General features: G+C 43.4%; 1 protein-coding gene across 10 annotated transcripts in view; it reads left to right on the forward strand.

Annotated features, from left to right (window-relative positions):
- Positions 1-501: 501 nt before the first annotated feature.
- Positions 502-18980, forward strand: part of LCORL (ligand dependent nuclear receptor corepressor like) — an 83363-nt gene continuing 64884 nt past the window's right edge. For 8 of the 10 annotated variants that reach the window (XM_061992616.1, XM_061992622.1, XM_061992620.1 and 5 more), the window contains exon 1: positions 502-649. In XM_061992616.1, coding sequence (XP_061848600.1) covers positions 502-649 — 148 coding nt within the window. The remainder of the gene's footprint in view (positions 650-18980) is intronic. The other 2 variants (XM_061992618.1, XM_061992619.1) reach the window with 2 other exon arrangements.

Here is an 18980-nt window from a genome sequence, read left to right on the forward strand (position 1 = left end):
GGCAGCGTGGACCCGTTGGAAGGACCGTTCGGCGTTGCTTCCCAGTGGGGAAATCTGCGGGGGTGGGTGCCATTCCCTCTCCCTCAACTAACTACAACTCCCGGCGTGCGTCGCTGCCGCCGCCCCGGTTGGGCTGGAGCGGGCGGCGCGCTGCCCTGCGGGAGTTGTAGGCTGGGGAGTGGGGCGGGGGGAGGTACATCGAGGGGCGCCGGGGCGCTAGCGGAGAGGCGAAGGGAGCCCGTTTCGGCCTGGTCCCCGGGCAGGACCGCAGCCCGCGGCGGGCGGCTGGAAAGCGGCGGGACCAGGGACGCGCGCGGCGACCGCGGACACGTGTCCATCACCCCGCCAGGCGGCGCGCGCTCCCCGCCCCGGATGTTGGGCGGGGGGGGGCGCGCGCGCGCGGGCACGCTCTCAGTGAGCCGAGGGGGGGTGGGGGGGAGGGAGAGGAGCGGTGGGAGCGCGCGCTCGTATGTAAATGAGCGGGCGTGAGGTCAGAGGCAGATGGAAAAGGGAACAGACAGAATGGCCGCCGCGGCTCCCGCTCCTGCTGCCGCCGCCTCCCAGTGCCGGAGCCCTCGCTGCACGGCGGAGCGCAGGGGAGTCCGCCGAGAACTCGACTCCTGGCGGCACCGGCTCATGCACTGTGTGGGTAAGAGAAGGCGAGGGGCGACGGGGTATCCCGGCCGTAGCGGGGGGGAGGGGGACGATTGAGGTGCGAGAGCAGCAGGGTCCTTGAGGGGAACGGGGCGGCGGGTAGGGGAGCAGGGTCTCCGCGAGGGGAGTGGGCGAGGCACCGTGAGCCCGAGTCTCTCGGGTGGGCAGAAGAGAGAAGTGGGGATGGAGGAGTCGCTCCGGCGGCTTTCTTGGAGGGCGGAAGCGGAGACGGGGTCTGTGGGGGAGAATGAAGGTCCTAAGCCGCCTCCAGGCAGAGGAGGGGGGCTCTTACGGCCTCGGTTGGGGCCGCCCAGTCCCTTCGTTTGCCGCAGACCGAGACCCTTTCTCGGCTCGGGTCCTTTTGTCTCGGCTTCTCATCGTTCGCGCGGTGAGTGCCGGTGGCTGCCCCCCTCCTCTCCTCCATCGCCAGTGCCTGGGGGACGGAGGGGGGGAGGGAGCCCGCCTCTGTGTGTGTGTGCCTTTAAGAGGGAGCCGCTCCTGCACTGACGGTTGGGATTTGAAGTTTTCCCTCCCCCCCTGGAAGTTGTCATGGCGACGGCAGTTCTCCCCTCGCGCTCCCCCCCCCCTCCCGCCTCCGGGGCTGCCCCGGTGGCTCTTGTACCGTGAGGTTCCCCCTCACCCCCCCCCCGGGGTCACGTGACTTCCTCGCGTGTCCTCGTGGGGGGCGGGGGAGCGCGGTCCCCTCGGCGGCGTTCCCGCGCGGGGAGAGCCCTCCTGAGGGGCCGTGCGGCTCAGGGCTGCCGAGCCTCGCTGAGGGCTGCCGGCTCAACGGCTGGCTCCCCTGCCCCGCCGCCGCGGGCGGGAGGGTGGGCAGGCCGCCCGATTCCACTGTTGGCATTTAGGTGTGCCGCTGCCACCTCAAGGCGGGGGACGCTTCGGTTAAGGGGCATTGGTTAGGCTTGGTTTATTGTTTGTTTCGGGCGAGGAGGTGGGGGACACACGTTTTGATGAGAGGAGCTGCTTATTTGTACCGATTCAGCAGACATTCCCTTCTTAGGGAAACAGATGAATTCCTTGATCTTCAAGTACAGTTCTAGTGTCAGTACCGATCCTCCCTGATGGGTGAGCAGTGGAAACATATCTAGGTGTAAGTGGGAGGGTAAGCAGCGATTTGCTCAGTGTTTCTGCATGTGCTTGAGATGAGATCAAAGTAAGAAATAAATATCTTAAGTAGGTTCACATATAATTTGTCTGGATCTGTGAGGTTTTTTTTTTTTTTACGTGTTTTCAAAAACTTCATGCACACGTGCTTCTTGTCCTCTCCGTGTTCCCCTCAATAGCGCCTGTTATAGTAACCATATATACATTATGATACTTGTGTGTGTTTGCACTTTTTAATCCTTCTAGCTATAATATTGTTTAGAAAAACAACATTTCTGTATTCCCATACACCAGTACATTATATAGTACTTCTTGTGGAAAGAATGCAGTTTAATTAGAATTTATAGGGAGAGCTAGTTCAGTGGCATAGATGTTGTGATAAATCATTAAATCTGATGGACTGATACCTCTCAGTTTATGTAGCTGTTTCTCTGGTTACTTGTTATTTCATGGCATTTCAGTTTTAAATTTAAACTAGAATCTTAAAAGTCTGCTCAACTGTCGATGACTGTAGGGTCTTTCAGGTGGTAATGGTGTGCTGCCAGATGTGTTCAGGGAGCACAATTCCACAGCACGACCAATGCTGATAAGAACTGCAAAGAAATATAGTGAATGCTCAGTAAGACAAAATTTCACCTTTCCTTGTGTCCTCTGCTAGGTAGATCTCTTGTGTTTAGGGAACTTCAAAGCTGGTTTGCTGAGTTGCTCTTTCACTGACAATTGCAAGGGGTAAAACCATAACATAATTGCTTACATTTTTACAGTGATTGCACTGTGATGTTGTTTCACACTCAATTTTCTTCTCCTTGGAATAAAAGTTATTTAGGATGTGATTTCTTTATATGTTCCTGATGCAAAATTCAGTTAATAAAAAGGAGTCCTGAAATGATTTGCAATTGGTAAGGAGGAAGGACATTGTTTCTGGTTTAATAGTTAGTCAGGCACTATCTCAGTTAGGAACTGTTACTTGGCATGCCTGTTGAGCAGCCCTTATCTGAGAGAAAGTGTAAACAAAGTGGTGAGAATTACCCTGAGAAGTCAGGATAATGGAGATAGAGTACACTTAACAGGTTTGGGTTGCTTGGAGGGTGGTTTGGGGTTTTGGGGTTTTTTTTCTTCTTTGAAGTTCTGTAGCATTAACTTCTGTGACATAACCTCCTACATGAGCTGGGAAAAAAAGCTAAAAAGTAATAACGGTGAATTTTCTCCTTTGGCAATGTATTCCTAAGGATTTGAAGAGCCTAACGAAGATAATATGAAGTAGAAGGTCCAAATAATTGTCAAGGTGATGGCTCAAAATTGGGCAACATGGTGGGAGGAGCGGTGAACGTGATGGATTTATCATAATTTATTTTTTTTTCTCCACTCATCTCAAGAATCATACATTTTTAACAAAGTGAAGAAGACGATGTGGTGAAGTAGTATCTCTCTGATTCTTGAACTAGCTTACTGTCAGGGCTAAAACAAACAAATACCACCAACAAAAAACTGGGATCATTCTAGCCTTAGCATTTCTATAACTTAAAGTATTTAATTTTAAAGTATTTAATTAAAAAAAAAAGTGAAAGGTGATATGGTTCTGTGGACTGTCAAGGATTATGTTTGGCGAGCAAAGAAGAAAGTACAGGCTTCTTGAACATGCTGTATTGTTTCTGCTAAACCCTTCACAGGAATGATTTTATTTGCATGTCTTGTATCAGTGTATTGATACTAAATGTGATAGTTGCATTTGTATAGTATAATCATTTACATGCTTTGAAATGCTTTTTCTGTAAAGGATTCCTCATCCACTTACTTTATGGAAGTGGTAAACTGAGCCAGAGGTAATACCTCCAAGACAGTGATTGCCCAGCTTGAGGCTTACAGTAAAGAGATTGTTCATATCCGCAACAGTGAGACAGGAATTATAGTCAGTTGCCTGGAGCATACTGTTTGCTTGAGGGTCAGTGGTGGAAAGGGGCCTCTGCTTTAAGGGCTTGACTGCTGAATTGTATGTTTGTCAAAACCTGGTTGCAGAGTTCAATATTTACATGGCCTTTAGAATTAAAATCACGGGTTTTGCCAGTCTATTATATTAATTTGTGACCTGCAGAGTATGATTTGAAGTCTCAGGTCAAAATGATCAAACATTTGTGATGAAAAATAGTGATACAATTTCTGAAATTCTCTTATTTGGTATCTAAACATCTAATGGTGCAAAAGAGTTTACATTGTAAGTGCATGGAATGTATTCACAGAAATTGTAAATAGGTGTTCAGTACAAAATGGCTGTTCGGATGATAATCTTTACATACCTTACGTTTAGCACTAACATTCCTAAGATGCCTAAGCTTTTGCTTACTGATGTACCTAACTCTTGCATGACTTGATCAGAGTTCAAAACTAGATGCTCTTAGAAGACACCTGAGGATTTTCACTCTGTCAATGTTCTTACAGTGTGTATAACACGTGCTTACAAGTACTGTTTATAGCAGCACTCACCTAGTATGTTTTCTCCTAGATACAGTTTTGGTGATATAACTAACAAACGAAACACCTTAACTCTAAATTCCCTATTGATGAAGAAGTGCCAAAAATATGAGTTGAAGTAAGTAATTTAGCCAGCAACCAAGTTCTTTGGTGGTTTGAATTGACCCATATCTTATAGAGGTGAATATCAGAATGGTTAAAAATTACTCTTTGGTGCTCTTTGATTAAAACTTTGTAATGTGAGAGTTGGTTAAATGCATTCCATTGGATTGAAAGGCTTTGGTAGTATGGGGCTGTAAAAGTCTAGCTTCGTACTGTTGTCAACCTTAAGAAACAATTTATGCAGTTTTTCCAAGCAGTCATTGATCTCACTGGCTGATTTCATTTGAACTTGACAGATAGAGGTGGCAAGTACATTGAGACACCATAACTTTCATGAACAGGCACATAGAGGAGACCTGGTAATTGCTGGGGTACAAGAAAAAGCTTCAGCATTGAGGTGGTACAGGTAAAGTTTGGAACACTAACCTGAGACTTTTCAACAGAAAGTGGAAGATAACTTCAGTTATGAATGTTGAAGTCTTCTTGCTAGGGCCTTGCATTGAATTGTGAAAATACAAAAGCCTCTGAAAAACTTTCATTTTCACAAGCAAAGATTAATCTCAACTACTTCAAAAAAAAAGCCTCCAACATTGCTATTTGCAGGAGGGGGAGGGTGGAAGTTTTACTCTGATGCAGCTCAAGGGCACACAGCTCAAGTTTGACAGGGAATAGCCTTGGTATTGCTTTCTTATGAAAACTGAAATTCCATCAAAGTGAAGATCTGTTTTTATATGTGTGTGAAATCTGACATGCAAATAATATTTTACCCTTGTTATATTTTTTTGATTTTTTTTCCCTGTGAACTAGGATACATTGTTGAGCGCATCTAATTCTATTTTGATGAATCTAGACTATCAATTATTTAAAGTTTTTTAATATATTTTTGAACTTCTACTCTGATTAACTTGATCAAAAATCGTAATCTCCAAAGCACGCTCTCCAGGAAGTGGAATTCCCTCCCCAACCAAAATATTTGTAACTACTGCATTTGGTATTAGCTCTGTGTTCCCAATGTTCTTGCATTAAATACTTTGTATCTTTATTCTCTCAATACACAAAGTGTTCTCACTTTCACTGTGGCCTAAGAACTTTGCAGCAAGTTAGTGTCACGTTTGTGTAATACTGCAGCAGTTGTAGGTGACTTTGTATAGTTGCCACAGTTGTGAACTAGTTATTCTATTATAGATCTATAATATTCTTGGCTACCTGCTACTGACTGTTTCGATAGCTCAATGCTCTGTTACCTGTCAAGCCACTAACAGACAATATGCAAGACTGATCTCAAAATGATACCTGCTTAGAACCCTTGCTTCCTTGGCACTCCAGCTTCTATGAACAGCCTACAAGCTTGCTATGGCCATAAGGCTATTGTCCAACATGATGGGCCGTAATATTGTCATGCTTTGAGCTGTGATAATATTGTCATGCTTTGAGCTGTGATGTGAAACTCTTGGAGTGATTCCAGTGTGAAACAGGTCAGGAATTAAATCTTGATCAGAATCACAGCACAGGTTTGCAGATGGTTTTTGATGTGATGGGGAATATGGTATCACAAGGGAATAGCTCAACTAGTATAAGACAGATGTGCAAGTCAGTATTCATGTTGAACACTTATTATGAGATTACAGTCTAAGAATACAGCAAAGTGCCTTCTTCCACCATCAGGTCTCACAGAACCATTTCCAGATGGAGCAGCTTCAATCCTGACTGCATGGTCCTGCTGCTGATGTCCTTGCATCAGCGCTCATAGGACCTCTGTCTGATCAGCTTTAACTCAGTAGCTGGTGAGCTGGCTGCTCCATGCAACCTCCTAACTCCTCTAAAAAAATGTATACTGATGCTAGCACAGATGAGATGGGTCTGTGTGACAGAAGCAGGATGGGTAATGAAAGCCATTCGGTTGCCTTAGCTGCTGTGCCATTGTCAGCTGCCAGGGGTGGAGCACAGCTCTAAATTTACCATCCCAAGTTCTCCTAAACTAAGCAGGTTAACAAAAGAGGAAAAAATGGTCAATGTGTATACATGTCGTTGGAAGTTGCTGTGGTGTATATATCACATTAACTGTCTTCAGATTGAAATAAGAAAAAACACATGTGGTTTGTTTTGCTTGTGTTGGACTGTCTTTATTTCAAATACATAGTGTTAAATCGGCTTCTTTTCCACGTCCTTTCATGATCCATGTCAACTCATCAGCTTTTCTCTCAGAAAAGAGAGAAGTTGCCTACTGCTGTTGTATATCTTTGGGGCACTATCTTATGTTCAACTTGAGAGAAATTTTTACTTGGGAAAACAGTAAAAGTTACAGTAATGGCACTCAGAGGGTTGGTTTAGAAGGCAGGGGAAATAATGTGCATCTAGTGGTAGGTGTAGTACTAGTGCTTTTGTGAACATTCAATTGTAAGGACATATGTAGCACAATTTTGTGAAAGATAAAAATATGCCTGCTACACAGACTGTTCCATGGACTGTGCAAGATACAAGCAGTGCTTTGTTTGAGTTCTTTGCACTCGGAACAGAAATGTATTGCAGAGCATGCAAGTAGATGCACGTGTCTTCCGTTATGTTGATAAAACCTTTGATTATATCATTGTTGCTTCTTATATCTAGATACTGGTATGTGGCAGCAGTTAAATTTTTAAGTTTTCCAGTAACTACTATGACCTTTGTCAATGTTTTTAGGCATAGCTTGAACTTTTTTGTTGTATGGTCTTATATGGTAGCTGTTTACTTTTTATATGGCTGATAGTGAGCTGACAAATTTAAACTCTGGTAGTTTTTGTACATTGTAGGTACTAAGAGTTTCCTAAGCTGGAACTTGTATAAACCAAAAACATGCAGTACAGATAGTGCTGCTGCAACTGAGTCTCAGTTCTTCCCTTGAATTGGCATTCAGTAACTGTGTACTAATGCTTGAGGCTAGTAACTTTCAGGAGGTTTTTTTGTTGATGCATAATGTGATTTTTGTTGTTTTTTCTTTCTGGACTTACTGTACCTACCTTCAAGATTCATGTTGACTCATAAGAGCATTTATTTATTAAACGGTTCAACAAACTAGACTGTAAAACTAATCTAGCTTAACACTAACCTAGAAAACAGGAGGGGAAACGTGGCAGGAGGAAGAAGAGGAAAGAAAAGGTCAGATCTAGTTTAACTTGGATCAGTTTCCTAATCAGGTTTACTACATACCTTTTTTTTTCTTTTCCTCAAATATAAGTAGCTTTACTGGAGAGAACAAGTATTGTGACTTTTAGTAATTGCCTATTTTAGCAACAGGTTTTTTTTGGGACTTGAAGTGAGCTGGCAACTAAGTTGGCTGAAAAAAACATCTTATTCTTGTCAATGATCTTGTTGATTAATAATACAGTACTACTAACAACATCTTTCCACTTGTTCTCCCTTCATAGTGGAAGTTGTCTGATGTAACAGTGAATTGCCCATCTCTTTTTAAGTTAGTCTGGGTAGCCTAATGTTATTTTGTTGTTGAGAGGGGTGTTTGGTTGGTTTGTTTTGAGGGGATTTTGTGATGTTGTGTTGTTCTGGGATGGTTTGCTCTTAGTTGAGTCTCCTGAACTGTCTTGTTATGATAATAAGTACTAGTAGTTGTGGAAAAAAAAAAAAAAAAAAAAAAGAGAGAGAGAATATGTAATGCTGATCAATTCATCAGATCAATGTATGCTGTTGAGGAGCTGTATTCCAGGTATGGGCAAGAAGCCAGGGCTTGTACTACCTGCAGCTAAAATTGGAGAAATTGGTGCCTCATCCCCTCGTCAGCCCTTGCCTTTTTTATTTTTCAGCTATGTTATATAGGTGTTTGCAATAGATCCATCCTTTCTTCCTCAATAAGACTCAAGTATCGGGGCTTCAGACAAGATTGTTACTCTAAACTTTATAAGAGTTCAGTGTGTTTATGTAAAGTGTAGAGGTCAACCAGAGCTTTGTAGACCTCACTAACTTAAAATTCTTTGTCCCAGTTAGGGACACTGTCTTTTATGGGTTTTTTTTTTTTTTTTGAACCTTGCCCTCTTGCATGTGCATGGAGGAAGCTTTGATAAGACAGGTAAAGACTGATAACTGAATTTGTGTGATTAACATGTCTAGTATCAAAGTTCTGAAAAACAGGATGGCATTATAGTTTACTACAATACATTAGAAAAAAAACCCCAACATCACAATCTTGTCTGAGGGAGTCAAGTTATGCATTACATCTTTTTTTTTCCCCACTGGTAGTCTACCACTTTATCCTTCCATCCACTATAGAAGCCAGGAAGAAGGGAGGAGAGAGTAGGGAAGGGAAGATTGATAATAGCAGCTCATCTGTTTGAGCCTCTAACGGGGTAGAAAATGTATTGCAAAGAGTAGGGGATGTGGAATCTGCAGAAATGCATTCAGTGGTAGAGGCTGAATTCCTTTTTCTGGGGTGTGGTTTGCAGCATGTGATGCTGTAGATCAAAGACCTATGTGTCAGGTTGTAATCTTTCATTTTGTTTCCACTTCTGGCACAGATCAGGCACTTAGAAGCATCTTGAGAAGCTGGATTAACCCCTTCTTAGATAAACGCTTTATTCCTTGCAAAATTCTTCTGGACTCTCAGCTGCTGCTTTTAATTGTGTTTGGTTCTCAACATCCATCCAGGCTTGCATCTCCATAGCAGCATGTGTTGTAGGAATGAAGACTGGGTAAATATCACTAGATGTGACTCATTTTTTTTTAGAGTCTCATGGTAAATGAAAGCGCACTGAATTTGTGACCTCTTTAACTGTTTCTTAGCTTGTAGTTTCTTTGTAACTTGATAGGGTCCTGCTTTCCAATTGTGAGACATCTTAGCTTTTGTGGCACCTGGGAATGGATTGATCATGTTTAAAGAGCTGTTCAGTGGGGAAAAAAAAGATATTTTGCAATGTGTTTTATTCTAAAATGCTACTGACTTATTTTAAAAATACTTAATTTTCAGAATATAAATATTTATCTTCCTCAGTTCTCAGCTTCTTAAAATCATCTTAATTAAAGGCTAGATAAAATCTTATGTATGAATAATAGTTCTCACCATCATAATTTGACTGCTTCATAAACTAGCTTTAGTGCATTGCTAGTCTGTGGAGCCACTAGTATGTCAGAGGGAAGTGTAATTCAGGGTTGAATATGCTGCTGCTGATTTTCATAACTACTGTCAAAAAGCTTTGCCCGTCTTATACAAAGATTTCATTTTTCCATTCTAAAAGCAGTACATAATTTTATAATTCCAGGTTAAATTGCTACTGATGCATAACTGCTGGACATCTTTTGATTAACAGTGAACTAATATTGATGATGTGGATTGTAGAAGACTGCTTCGAAGGACTTCAGTTTGTGATTGCAGCTGTCAGTTTGGCTCGCAGAATGGAAAGTGTGCCACAACAAGGCCCAGTTAAATATGAAATTTGACTTCACGTACCATAGCTATTAAGCCTCCTAATCTGAGTATGAGGGAGGAATATCAAATCTCTTCTGCTTTGTGACCTGTATTTCAGATGCAGGTCATTCTGCTGTTAATCATCTGATGAGGGGTAAGAAAAATAGGATCCAAAGTTGCCTTAAACTGCTCTTCATAAGAGCTGTAGTGATAACTATGCCAAACTATCTTAAAAGTCAACTGTACTACCAGCTGAATGAGGCAGTGACTGTGAGTTTACCTGTGGTTCTTGTTTGTACTCCTTCATTTTTTTAAAAATTCTTCCTGGATTGCTCTATCAGAACTTCAACTTTCCTAAACCAGTTATTTCCTATCTTTGACTTCTCATTAAAACCACCCATTTGGCTTTTCATTTGATGTTAGTGGCATTAAAGCAACTTTATCAAACTCATTTCTAACCCTAATTTATCTCTGATTTTTATGTATTGTGGCAACACTTGTCATTTATAGGTTTTCCTTGCATTTTCCCCTTCCATATGTATACCTGTTCAGATATTATTGTTTATTTAGAATAGTAAAAACTGAGTGTTAGTGGATAATGAGCACTATGACTCAAAAGTTGCTGTAGTGGATTTGAATTTTAGACAAGTAGTTTGCAGACAAATGAAAAAATGCATTTATGAACATACAGGCTGGCACAAACTGTTGACAGTGGATATTGTCCGAAGTTTCCTATCTGCATTGTGGTACGGTCCCAGTTGCAGTGTAGAGGCTATAATAAGCTCTCTGTTCTTGTGTTCTTTTTGGGTATTTTCCTTTTCTCCTGTTCCAATTTGAATAGGTTCTACAGAGTCATGCTAAACAGTATTTGAAACAAAGTGTGGTCTGGACCATGTTGAATGACAGTTATAATAATCTGCCTCTGCATCATCAGAGAACTGCTCTACTAGATGAGAACAAGTCTGCCTAGACTAGGATCTATAGTCTGCAGCCAGTAGTGGACTGCTAGGGAAAAAAAACACTAATACATAATGATATCTTCGAATTTTCAATGTCAGTTGTCTTGATTCTTGGGAGAAAACCAGTTTACTTGGGGTTTATAATTGATTTGCTAGATTATTCAACTACAAGTTATTGCTGATTTGTGATTTCAAAGAAACAAAAAGCTTTAGTGGATGTCTGCTGTCCCCTAGTTATATTGTGTTACATGACTTCTGTTTGTCCTAAAATAGCAAGTGGAAGCACCATATGAGACAATTAATTAGATGAAGACAAGGGATGGCAGAAATGTTTCCTATCCATGTGGATTTTGTGGGTTTTCAAATTTTCTTTTTTTTCTGAAGACCTGACCTTTCTTCCTTAGGTCATCTCTTCCATCACCCAAGCTGAAGAGTACTTACATGTTCCTTGTACAGAAGCTGTTTAATAAATTTGATCATCCTTCTCTTCTTTCTTGCATTTTCTTAGTTCTTCATTGAAAGGGTTATCAAGTATTGGAACAGGTTGCCCAGAGAAGTGGTGGAGTCTCCATCCCTGGAGGTATTTAAAAGACATGTAGACATGGTACCTAGAGACATGACTTAGTGGTGGACTTGGCACTGTTTGGTTTTATGATTGGACTCAATCTTAAGGTGCTTTTCCAACCTAAATGATTCTTTGATTCTGTGTATGCCTCTGCTGGCATATATTCTAAGCAGGTGTCTGTCTTGTAGGAGTATTCAGGCCAGTACAAGATAGGCATACACATTTGCTGAAGTTTTTCCCCTTTCCTGCCTCTTGGTGTAAAGTTAGTCACTTGCTGAATTCTTCACAATAAGTATTAGTTTGACAGTATCATCCACAAGTTCCTCTAAATTGTTCTTGTTACTTTCTTTGTTCTTGTCAACAAGAGGCTGTTATTACAAGAAGTGTGCTTTGTTTATTCCTTAGACAAACACTGATGTGTTTGTGTCAGGTAGGCCCTCTAAGGAGCAGGAAAGGCCACTCCTTCCCTGGCATCAACTGAACTTGTTTGGCAGAGGGAAGGTCCTAGAGACTATAGAATGTAGCAGACCTTTACGCAACAAGCTGGGAGCTTGCAGCTTAAGCTGGAAGGTGAATTAAATGAGGAGAGGAAAAAAGGGATGGAGAAGAAGTTAGCTGCTCAACTTGAGAAATTTAATATGAAAACTTATGTCAGTCAGGTCTTAGAGACTCCCAGGTTGTACATAGCTGACTAAAAACAAGCTTGGAAGTGATCTAGTATAATGATTGCTGGGGAAATATGGTTTATAAATGTATTTTTACCATCTTACCTATTTATATTGAAATTCTGTGACCTGCTGTGTGCTCCCCTCTATTGTGGTACCTGGCTTTTGAGATCTGGGATCTTCTGGTGATGTTTAGAGAATTTTGCCATGAGGAATCACAGAATTTTAAGGGTTGGAAGGGACCTCAAAAGATCATCTAGTCCAACCTCCCCTGCTAGAGTATGATTTGTTTCAGAACTCCTGATTGGGGTCTTGTTACACCTTTTTCTGTTGATGCCTAAATCTATAGAATTGTTCAATTCATTACTTAAAATTGTCCTTTGATCTATCGATAAATAAAATCATTTCATGAAAGTAATTTCAACTGTTTCACTCTTAGTGGGTGTGTCATTGAGGCTCACATCGTATTCTGTGATGATACAATCAGCCTGAACTTCAGTTATACCTGTATGCTTTTCTTGGTTATTGGTCAAATACATTTAGCAAGGTAAAACTTACTCATAATGAAATTGTCTAATAACCCTTCTCGATTCTGGAACATCTCCTTCAGCATTGCATGTCATCTTCTTAATTTTTTTCAGTGGCATGCCTGTGTTTTGTGCACTGTGCAATTTTCTTCAGCTCTGGCAAAGTTTTCTCTTAAGCTGCCAGTTTATCTGTCCTAACTGATGTGTGTGCTGTAGGCACTCGATACCAGTCTGCTATAGCAGTGTCAGAAAATGTGCACTCCTTTCCCATGTCATTGGGTCCCATTTCAGCTGTCTAATGTGGAGCTGTGAAATGTGAGATGGTTCTTTGGCCTTTTTCCTTAGCTGCCTTACTGTAGCTTATTTTGATCCCTTAACTGCTTTTTAAAAGCAACAACAATATCAAAAAAAAACCCCAATCTGATACTGTCCATATCTGTTGGAATGACAAGTGTTATCATAGAATGGCAGGGGTTGGAAGGGACCTTTAGAGATCATCTAGTCCAACCCCCCTGCAGAAGCAGGTTCACCTAGATCAGGTCACATAGGAACATGTCCAGGAGGGTCTTAAAGACCTCCAAGGAAGGAGACTCCACAACCCCTTTGGGCAGCCTGTGCCAGGGCTCCCTCACCCTCACAGTGAAATAGTTTTTTCTTATATTTAAGTTGAACTTTTTGTGTTCCAGCTTCAATACTTAGCTTATTATCAATCAGGACTCCCAGGTCTCTCTCTGCAGAGCTGCTCTTCAGCAATTTGTCCCCCAGCCTGTACTGGTGCATGGGGTTGTTCTTTCCCAGATGCAGGACTCTGCACTTGTCCTTGTTGAACCTCAGGAGGTTCCTCTCTGCCCAATTCTCAAGCCAGTCGAGATCCCGCTGAATGGCAGCACAGTCTTCTGGGGAATCAGACAGTCCTCCCAGTTTTTTGTGTCATCAGCGAACTTCCTGAAGGTACACTCTGTCCCCTCATACCAGGTCGTTGATGAAAACGATGAACAAGACTGGTCCCAGAACCGATCCCTGTGGAACTCCACTGGCCACAGGCCTCCAACTTGATTCTGTGCCATTGATCACCACCCTCTGGACTCTGTCATTCAGCCAGCTCTCGATCCACCTCACTGTCCACTCATCCAAGCCACACTGCCTGAGCTTTCTGATGAGGATGCTGTGGGAGACAGTGTCAAAAGCCTTGCTGAAGTCAAGGTAGATGACATCCACTGCTCTCCCCTCATCTAGCCATCCGGTTACGCCCTCACAGAAGGCTATCAAGTTAGTCAAACAGGATTTCCCCTTGGTGAAGCCATGTTGACTCCCCTGATTACCATTGTATCCTTCATATGTTCAGTGATAACATTCAGGATGAGTTGTTCCATCACTTTTCCAGGGATGGAGGTGAGGCTGACTGCCCTGTAGTTTCCTGGGTTGTCCTTCTCACCCTTTTTGAAAACTGGTGTGACATTGGCCTTTCTCCAGTCCTCAGACACCTCACCTGTCCTCCATGATTGTTCAAAAATGATGGAGAGAGGCTTAGCAATCACATCAGCCAGCTCCATCAGCACTCTAGAATCCATCCCATCAGGACCCATTGACTTATGAGCCTTAAGCTTGGCCAACAAGTCTTTATCCTCTTCCTCTTACATCCAGGGCAAGTCCTCTGTTGTCCTGGCCATCCTGTTATCCTTGCCAGACTGGGCTTCCCTAGGGTCAGTCTTGGCCGTAAAGATTGAAGGAAAGAAGGTATTCAGTACTTCAGTCTTCTCTGCATCCTCAGACACCAGGGCACCCTCAGCGTTTAGCAGTGGGCCCGCATTACCCCTCACCATCCAGCTGCTGATGTACTTGAAAAATGCCTCATTGATGTCCTTAACATCCCTGGCTAAATTTAATTCTAGAAGGGCTCTAGCCTTCCTAGTTGCACCCCTGCATGCCCTGGCCATGTTCCTATACTCTTCCCAAGAAGCCAGCCCCTGTTTCCACATCTCATAGATGGCTGCTTTCTGCCTGAGTTGTCCCAGCAGATCCTTGCTCATCCATGGAGGCCTCCTATCTCCTTTTCCTCCTTTCTTGTGCATTGGGACACACTGATCCTGGGCTTGGAGGAAGTGGTGCTTGAAGATTGACCAGCTCTCATTGGGACTTATACTGTCTGGAATCATATCGCATGAGATCTGTCCAAGTAGATCTTTGAAGAGGCCAAAGTCGGCTCACCTGAAATCCAGAGTCACGGTCCTGCTTTGTGTTCTGCCCCTTCCACACAGGATCTTGAACTCTACTATCTCATGGTCACTGCAGCCAAGGTTGCCTCCAACCTTCACATCCCCAACCAGGCCCTCTCTATTCATCAGTACCAGGTCCAGCAGCACACCCCTCCTTGTTGGTTCCTCGATCATCTGTGACAGGAACTTGTCATCAACAATCTGTAGGAACCCCCTGGACTGCGTGTGCTTGGCTGTGTGGCTATCCCAGCAAATATCAGGGTGGTTGAAGTCCCTCATGAGGACCAGGGACTGTGATCGTGAGGCAGCTCCCAGCTGTTTGTAGAAGGCCTCATTCACATCCTCCTCCCAATCAGGTGGCCTGTAGCGGACTCCTACAACAACATCACCCGCCTTGCCCTGGCCATTAATTTTTACCCATAAACACTCTACCCGATCCTCATCCCCACCCAGGCACAGTTCAGTACACATTAGTTCCTCCCTCACACAGAGAGCAACTCCACCTCCACGCCTTGTCAGTCTGTCTTTCCTGAACAATACATAACCCTCCATGGCTGTGCTCCAGTCATGGCAGCTGTCCCACCACATCTCTGTGACCGCAATGAGGTCGTAGCCCCGCATCCACACCCACATCTCCAGTTCCTCCTGCTTATTCCCCAGGCTGCGTGCATTGGTGTAGAGGCAGTGCAGGGGCTTACTCAAACACACAGGTTTCCCTGGGCGGATGCAGGAGGTTCCTCCCCAGTTTGGCTCTTTCTGAGGGTGGTCAGCCTTCTGTATCTCAGCCTAGTGTGCAGATGAAGGGCACTTATCATTGCATTCCCTGTCCTGCCCTGTTCCCCAGCTAGAGGGGACCGCTTGTTCTGTTTTGCTTCTCCCCCCATCCCCCAAGTCCTGTAGTTTAAAGACCTCTTTATTAAATTTGCTAGTCTACTTACAATCCAGTGCCTTTACGGGAGAGATGAATCCCATCCCATCCTATGAAGCTGTAGTCCCCAAGGAAGGATCCCTTGTCAAAAGTACCCAAAGCCTTCCCGCTGGCACCAGCGTCTCAGCCAGGAGTTCACTTGGCTGATTTTTCCATTGCAAACTCCTCCTTTATCTAGTGAACAGGATAGAGGAGAAAATAACCTGAGCCCCTCAACCTTTTACCTGCTCCCCCAAGGATTTAAAATCCATCTGAATCCTGGAGATGTCATGCCTCATGACATTATTCATACCCCTTACTTGTGTTCCATGTAGGTATCCCTGATGAGCCATGGCACTCTATCAGCCACATCCCTGATCTTGGCCCCAGGCAGGCAGCATACCTCTCTTGACTCCCTACCTGCTCCATAGATGGGTCTCTCAGTGCCCCTTAGCAGCGAGTCACCCACAACAAGCACCTGTCGCCTCTTCCTACCATGTCCATTATCTGCTGCAGGTGGAGCAGCTGATGTGTTGTTTAGTGGGTTTTCCCCTTTTGGAACTTGCTTGTCGAAGTACCTTGTTGCCAGTGCCTCATACTTATTTGTAGTGGGCACTCTGGAAGGAGGGCTTTGAAGACGAGCCTTTGTCTTTCTTTTTTTTGTAACCAGGGTCCATGACTTATTGGACTCACTGGAGGCTTGCACCTGATTGTGGAAGCCTCCATCTTTCTCCACTTCTTCCCCTCTAATACTACAGAGCCTACTCACAGTTTCCTGCAGCTCTTTCACCAGGCACTGGAGTTCCTGAACTTGAGGGCACCTATGACACATTTTGTAGCATAGGTTCGTTCCCTAAACAGTCTAAACACTCCCTGCACTCTACTTGGACCGAAGCTTTTCTCCTAACCATCTCTGTCTGGGTGGATGCATTAACCTTCACCTGGATTTTGTCCGCCTGAGCCTTGGCTTTAGTCCTTAGGCAAGTGCTCACCATTTTGCTAGGTTGAAGCTGGGGCACTTCTCTGTCTTCTGCTTCTCTAAACGGGCCGTGGGGTTGTTCCCTGCTCGCCCTACCTGCGCGAACTGCCGTGCAAACCGCCGCGCCACACCTGAGTGCCGCATCACTCCCCGTTTGCCGGCCCTGGTCGCTCGCGCTCCCTGGGGGACGATTAAACCCCCCGCTGTTTCCGCGGCTCCGCCTCCCGGCAAGACCGTCCCCTCTGCGAGAGCTGCCTGGTCCTGGCGGCTCTCCTTGCTTTTCCTCCACTCCCCCGTTATACATTCTTGGAGAGAATTTCTTTAGCAGGACCAGCAGACGAGTTAGGAAATAAAACTACTTTATATCCTGTCTGCACCCATGCCTAAGTCTACTGACTCGCATCCTGGTCAAGTCTTAGTTTCTTCTGAAGAAATGTGTTCTGCCCCAAGGAAATGGAATTTAGTAAGAAGTGCTCTTTTTTGATAACTTGTGGTTTCAGGAGTTATTATCTTGAAGCACTGGAAGTGTCCAGAGTGCTCTGAGCTTAGTCCTAATGTGAAGAACTGCACTGCAGCACTGAGAGTAGATCAACTTTTGTGCTCAGTCCTCAAACAACGGCAGACTACTTGATTCTTGGATACTTCTGCATGTACTACCTCACTGCTGTACTACTTCACTCCCACAGAACAGAGTGTTTTCTTAAAACTAGGGTTTCTCGACAAAACATAAGAATTTCACTGGAGAATTCACATTAGATATAAACTGTTCAGTAAATTCCACAAATACCTGAGTTTTTGAGGGAGCATTTGTGTGTAAATCAGTCATGTCTGAATTATTGTTGACATCCCTGGCAAGTGCTTTTTGTCCTGTAGACCTTTACAGAGTGAAATGGAAATTCACAGGATCATGGATTTGTTATTTAACTAGTTGATGCTTTCTGCAGTGGCACTGCAGGAGAAAAACCTGTGTAAAACCCACTGTTGTGTGTCTCGAGGAAACTTACTTATTAAGTGTGATGATTTCAGTTATTGAAATCTGTGGTCCTGCTTGCTGAATATGCCTCTTAATCCATGACCTTAAGAGCACACTGGTTCAGGAAGGGTTTTTTTTTACTTCAGATTGACTCAAAGTGGGATTTTGAGAGCTGCTACCTGCTGTAACTTGAAGTAATTTCTGTCTCTTTCATGTTGTCTAAGGAGATCTTGTCACTTTTTCAAAATCTCTCTTCTGAGAAATCAAATCACTTTGAGGCAACTGGTAATAACAGAGCCTCTTAAAGGCAATAGTGATCTTTTTGGAGGCCTTCTTATTAATGTCCTAGGTGGGAGCAACAGATTGCACACGCACTGCTCATCTTGTCTGCTCCATTCAACCACAGTCATCACAAATTTAGAAGAGCCAGAGCAGCCTCTTCTACTGTTGTCTGTAAAAGTAGCTATTTGGTAGCAATTTGGATGGTGTATTTGAAGAGTTGTTAACTATCTTCATTCTGTAGGGTGCTGTACTTCTCCACTTGCCCTTTTAACAATCAATTGACTTGATTATGTGGCATACAGAACAATTACAAACTGAATACTTGACAGCTTCATTAGTTTTGCATCTGTAGTTGTACTCTGGCATTTTCTTCTTCATTCTCAACCCTGTAGATTACTAATAAGGGCTGTTTTGCACTGTGTGAGATGTGAGTGACCTTGACCTGTGAGACTGCTTGAAGTGTAGTACCAGATAAGGAACTTCGTATGTAGTTTTCCAGAATGCTGTAACTGAGATTTATCTGGTTCCTGCAGGAGTTTCCCCCTTGCTGGAAACACAGACTATAATCACACTTTTCTTTTAAGAAATCCTGTATTCCTGTATTCTTGACCTTGGCCTTCAGTTGGCTTCCCTAAATGGTCGCTGTTGTCTTTCTAAATTGTTGCATTAAGAGGGAAAAGTACCCTAGTTACAGATCAGCTCAAAGTGCTGAAGCTTCCTGTTTTGCCTTACTTGAGACTAGTGGGAAGCAATAGGATATGGCTGTTATGTGTGTCAAAGAAACTCCCTATATTGTGAATGGAATGGTGAAATTTGGTAAAGATTCTAGCTTTTCCATTTGTCTTAAATTTCATGGTCCTTAGATAAAAAAAACAACAAACTCCAAACACCGTTTTAGCTGTTTTGCTTAAAGCTTCTGATTCAAATGCAGCTTTATTTTATGTAATGCACCATTTGTGCTGAGTGTTTTGTTTTAAGGAGCAAAATAGGGACATACCTCTTCATTTTATTAGAAAAAAAAAGTTATCTCTTGTGAGGATTTCTAAAGCAGATCAACAAATTTAGAACTGAAAATCAATGTCTGGAAATAATGAATGGTTGCTTCTGCTAAGGAAGAGTGCTGGAATACAGAGGGAACAGAGTTTCTTGAAGATAGACTATTTCTTAAATC

This window comes from Colius striatus, chromosome 3 (assembly GCF_028858725.1).
Source record: "Colius striatus isolate bColStr4 chromosome 3, bColStr4.1.hap1, whole genome shotgun sequence".
Taxonomy (NCBI): Eukaryota; Metazoa; Chordata; class Aves; order Coliiformes; family Coliidae; genus Colius; species Colius striatus.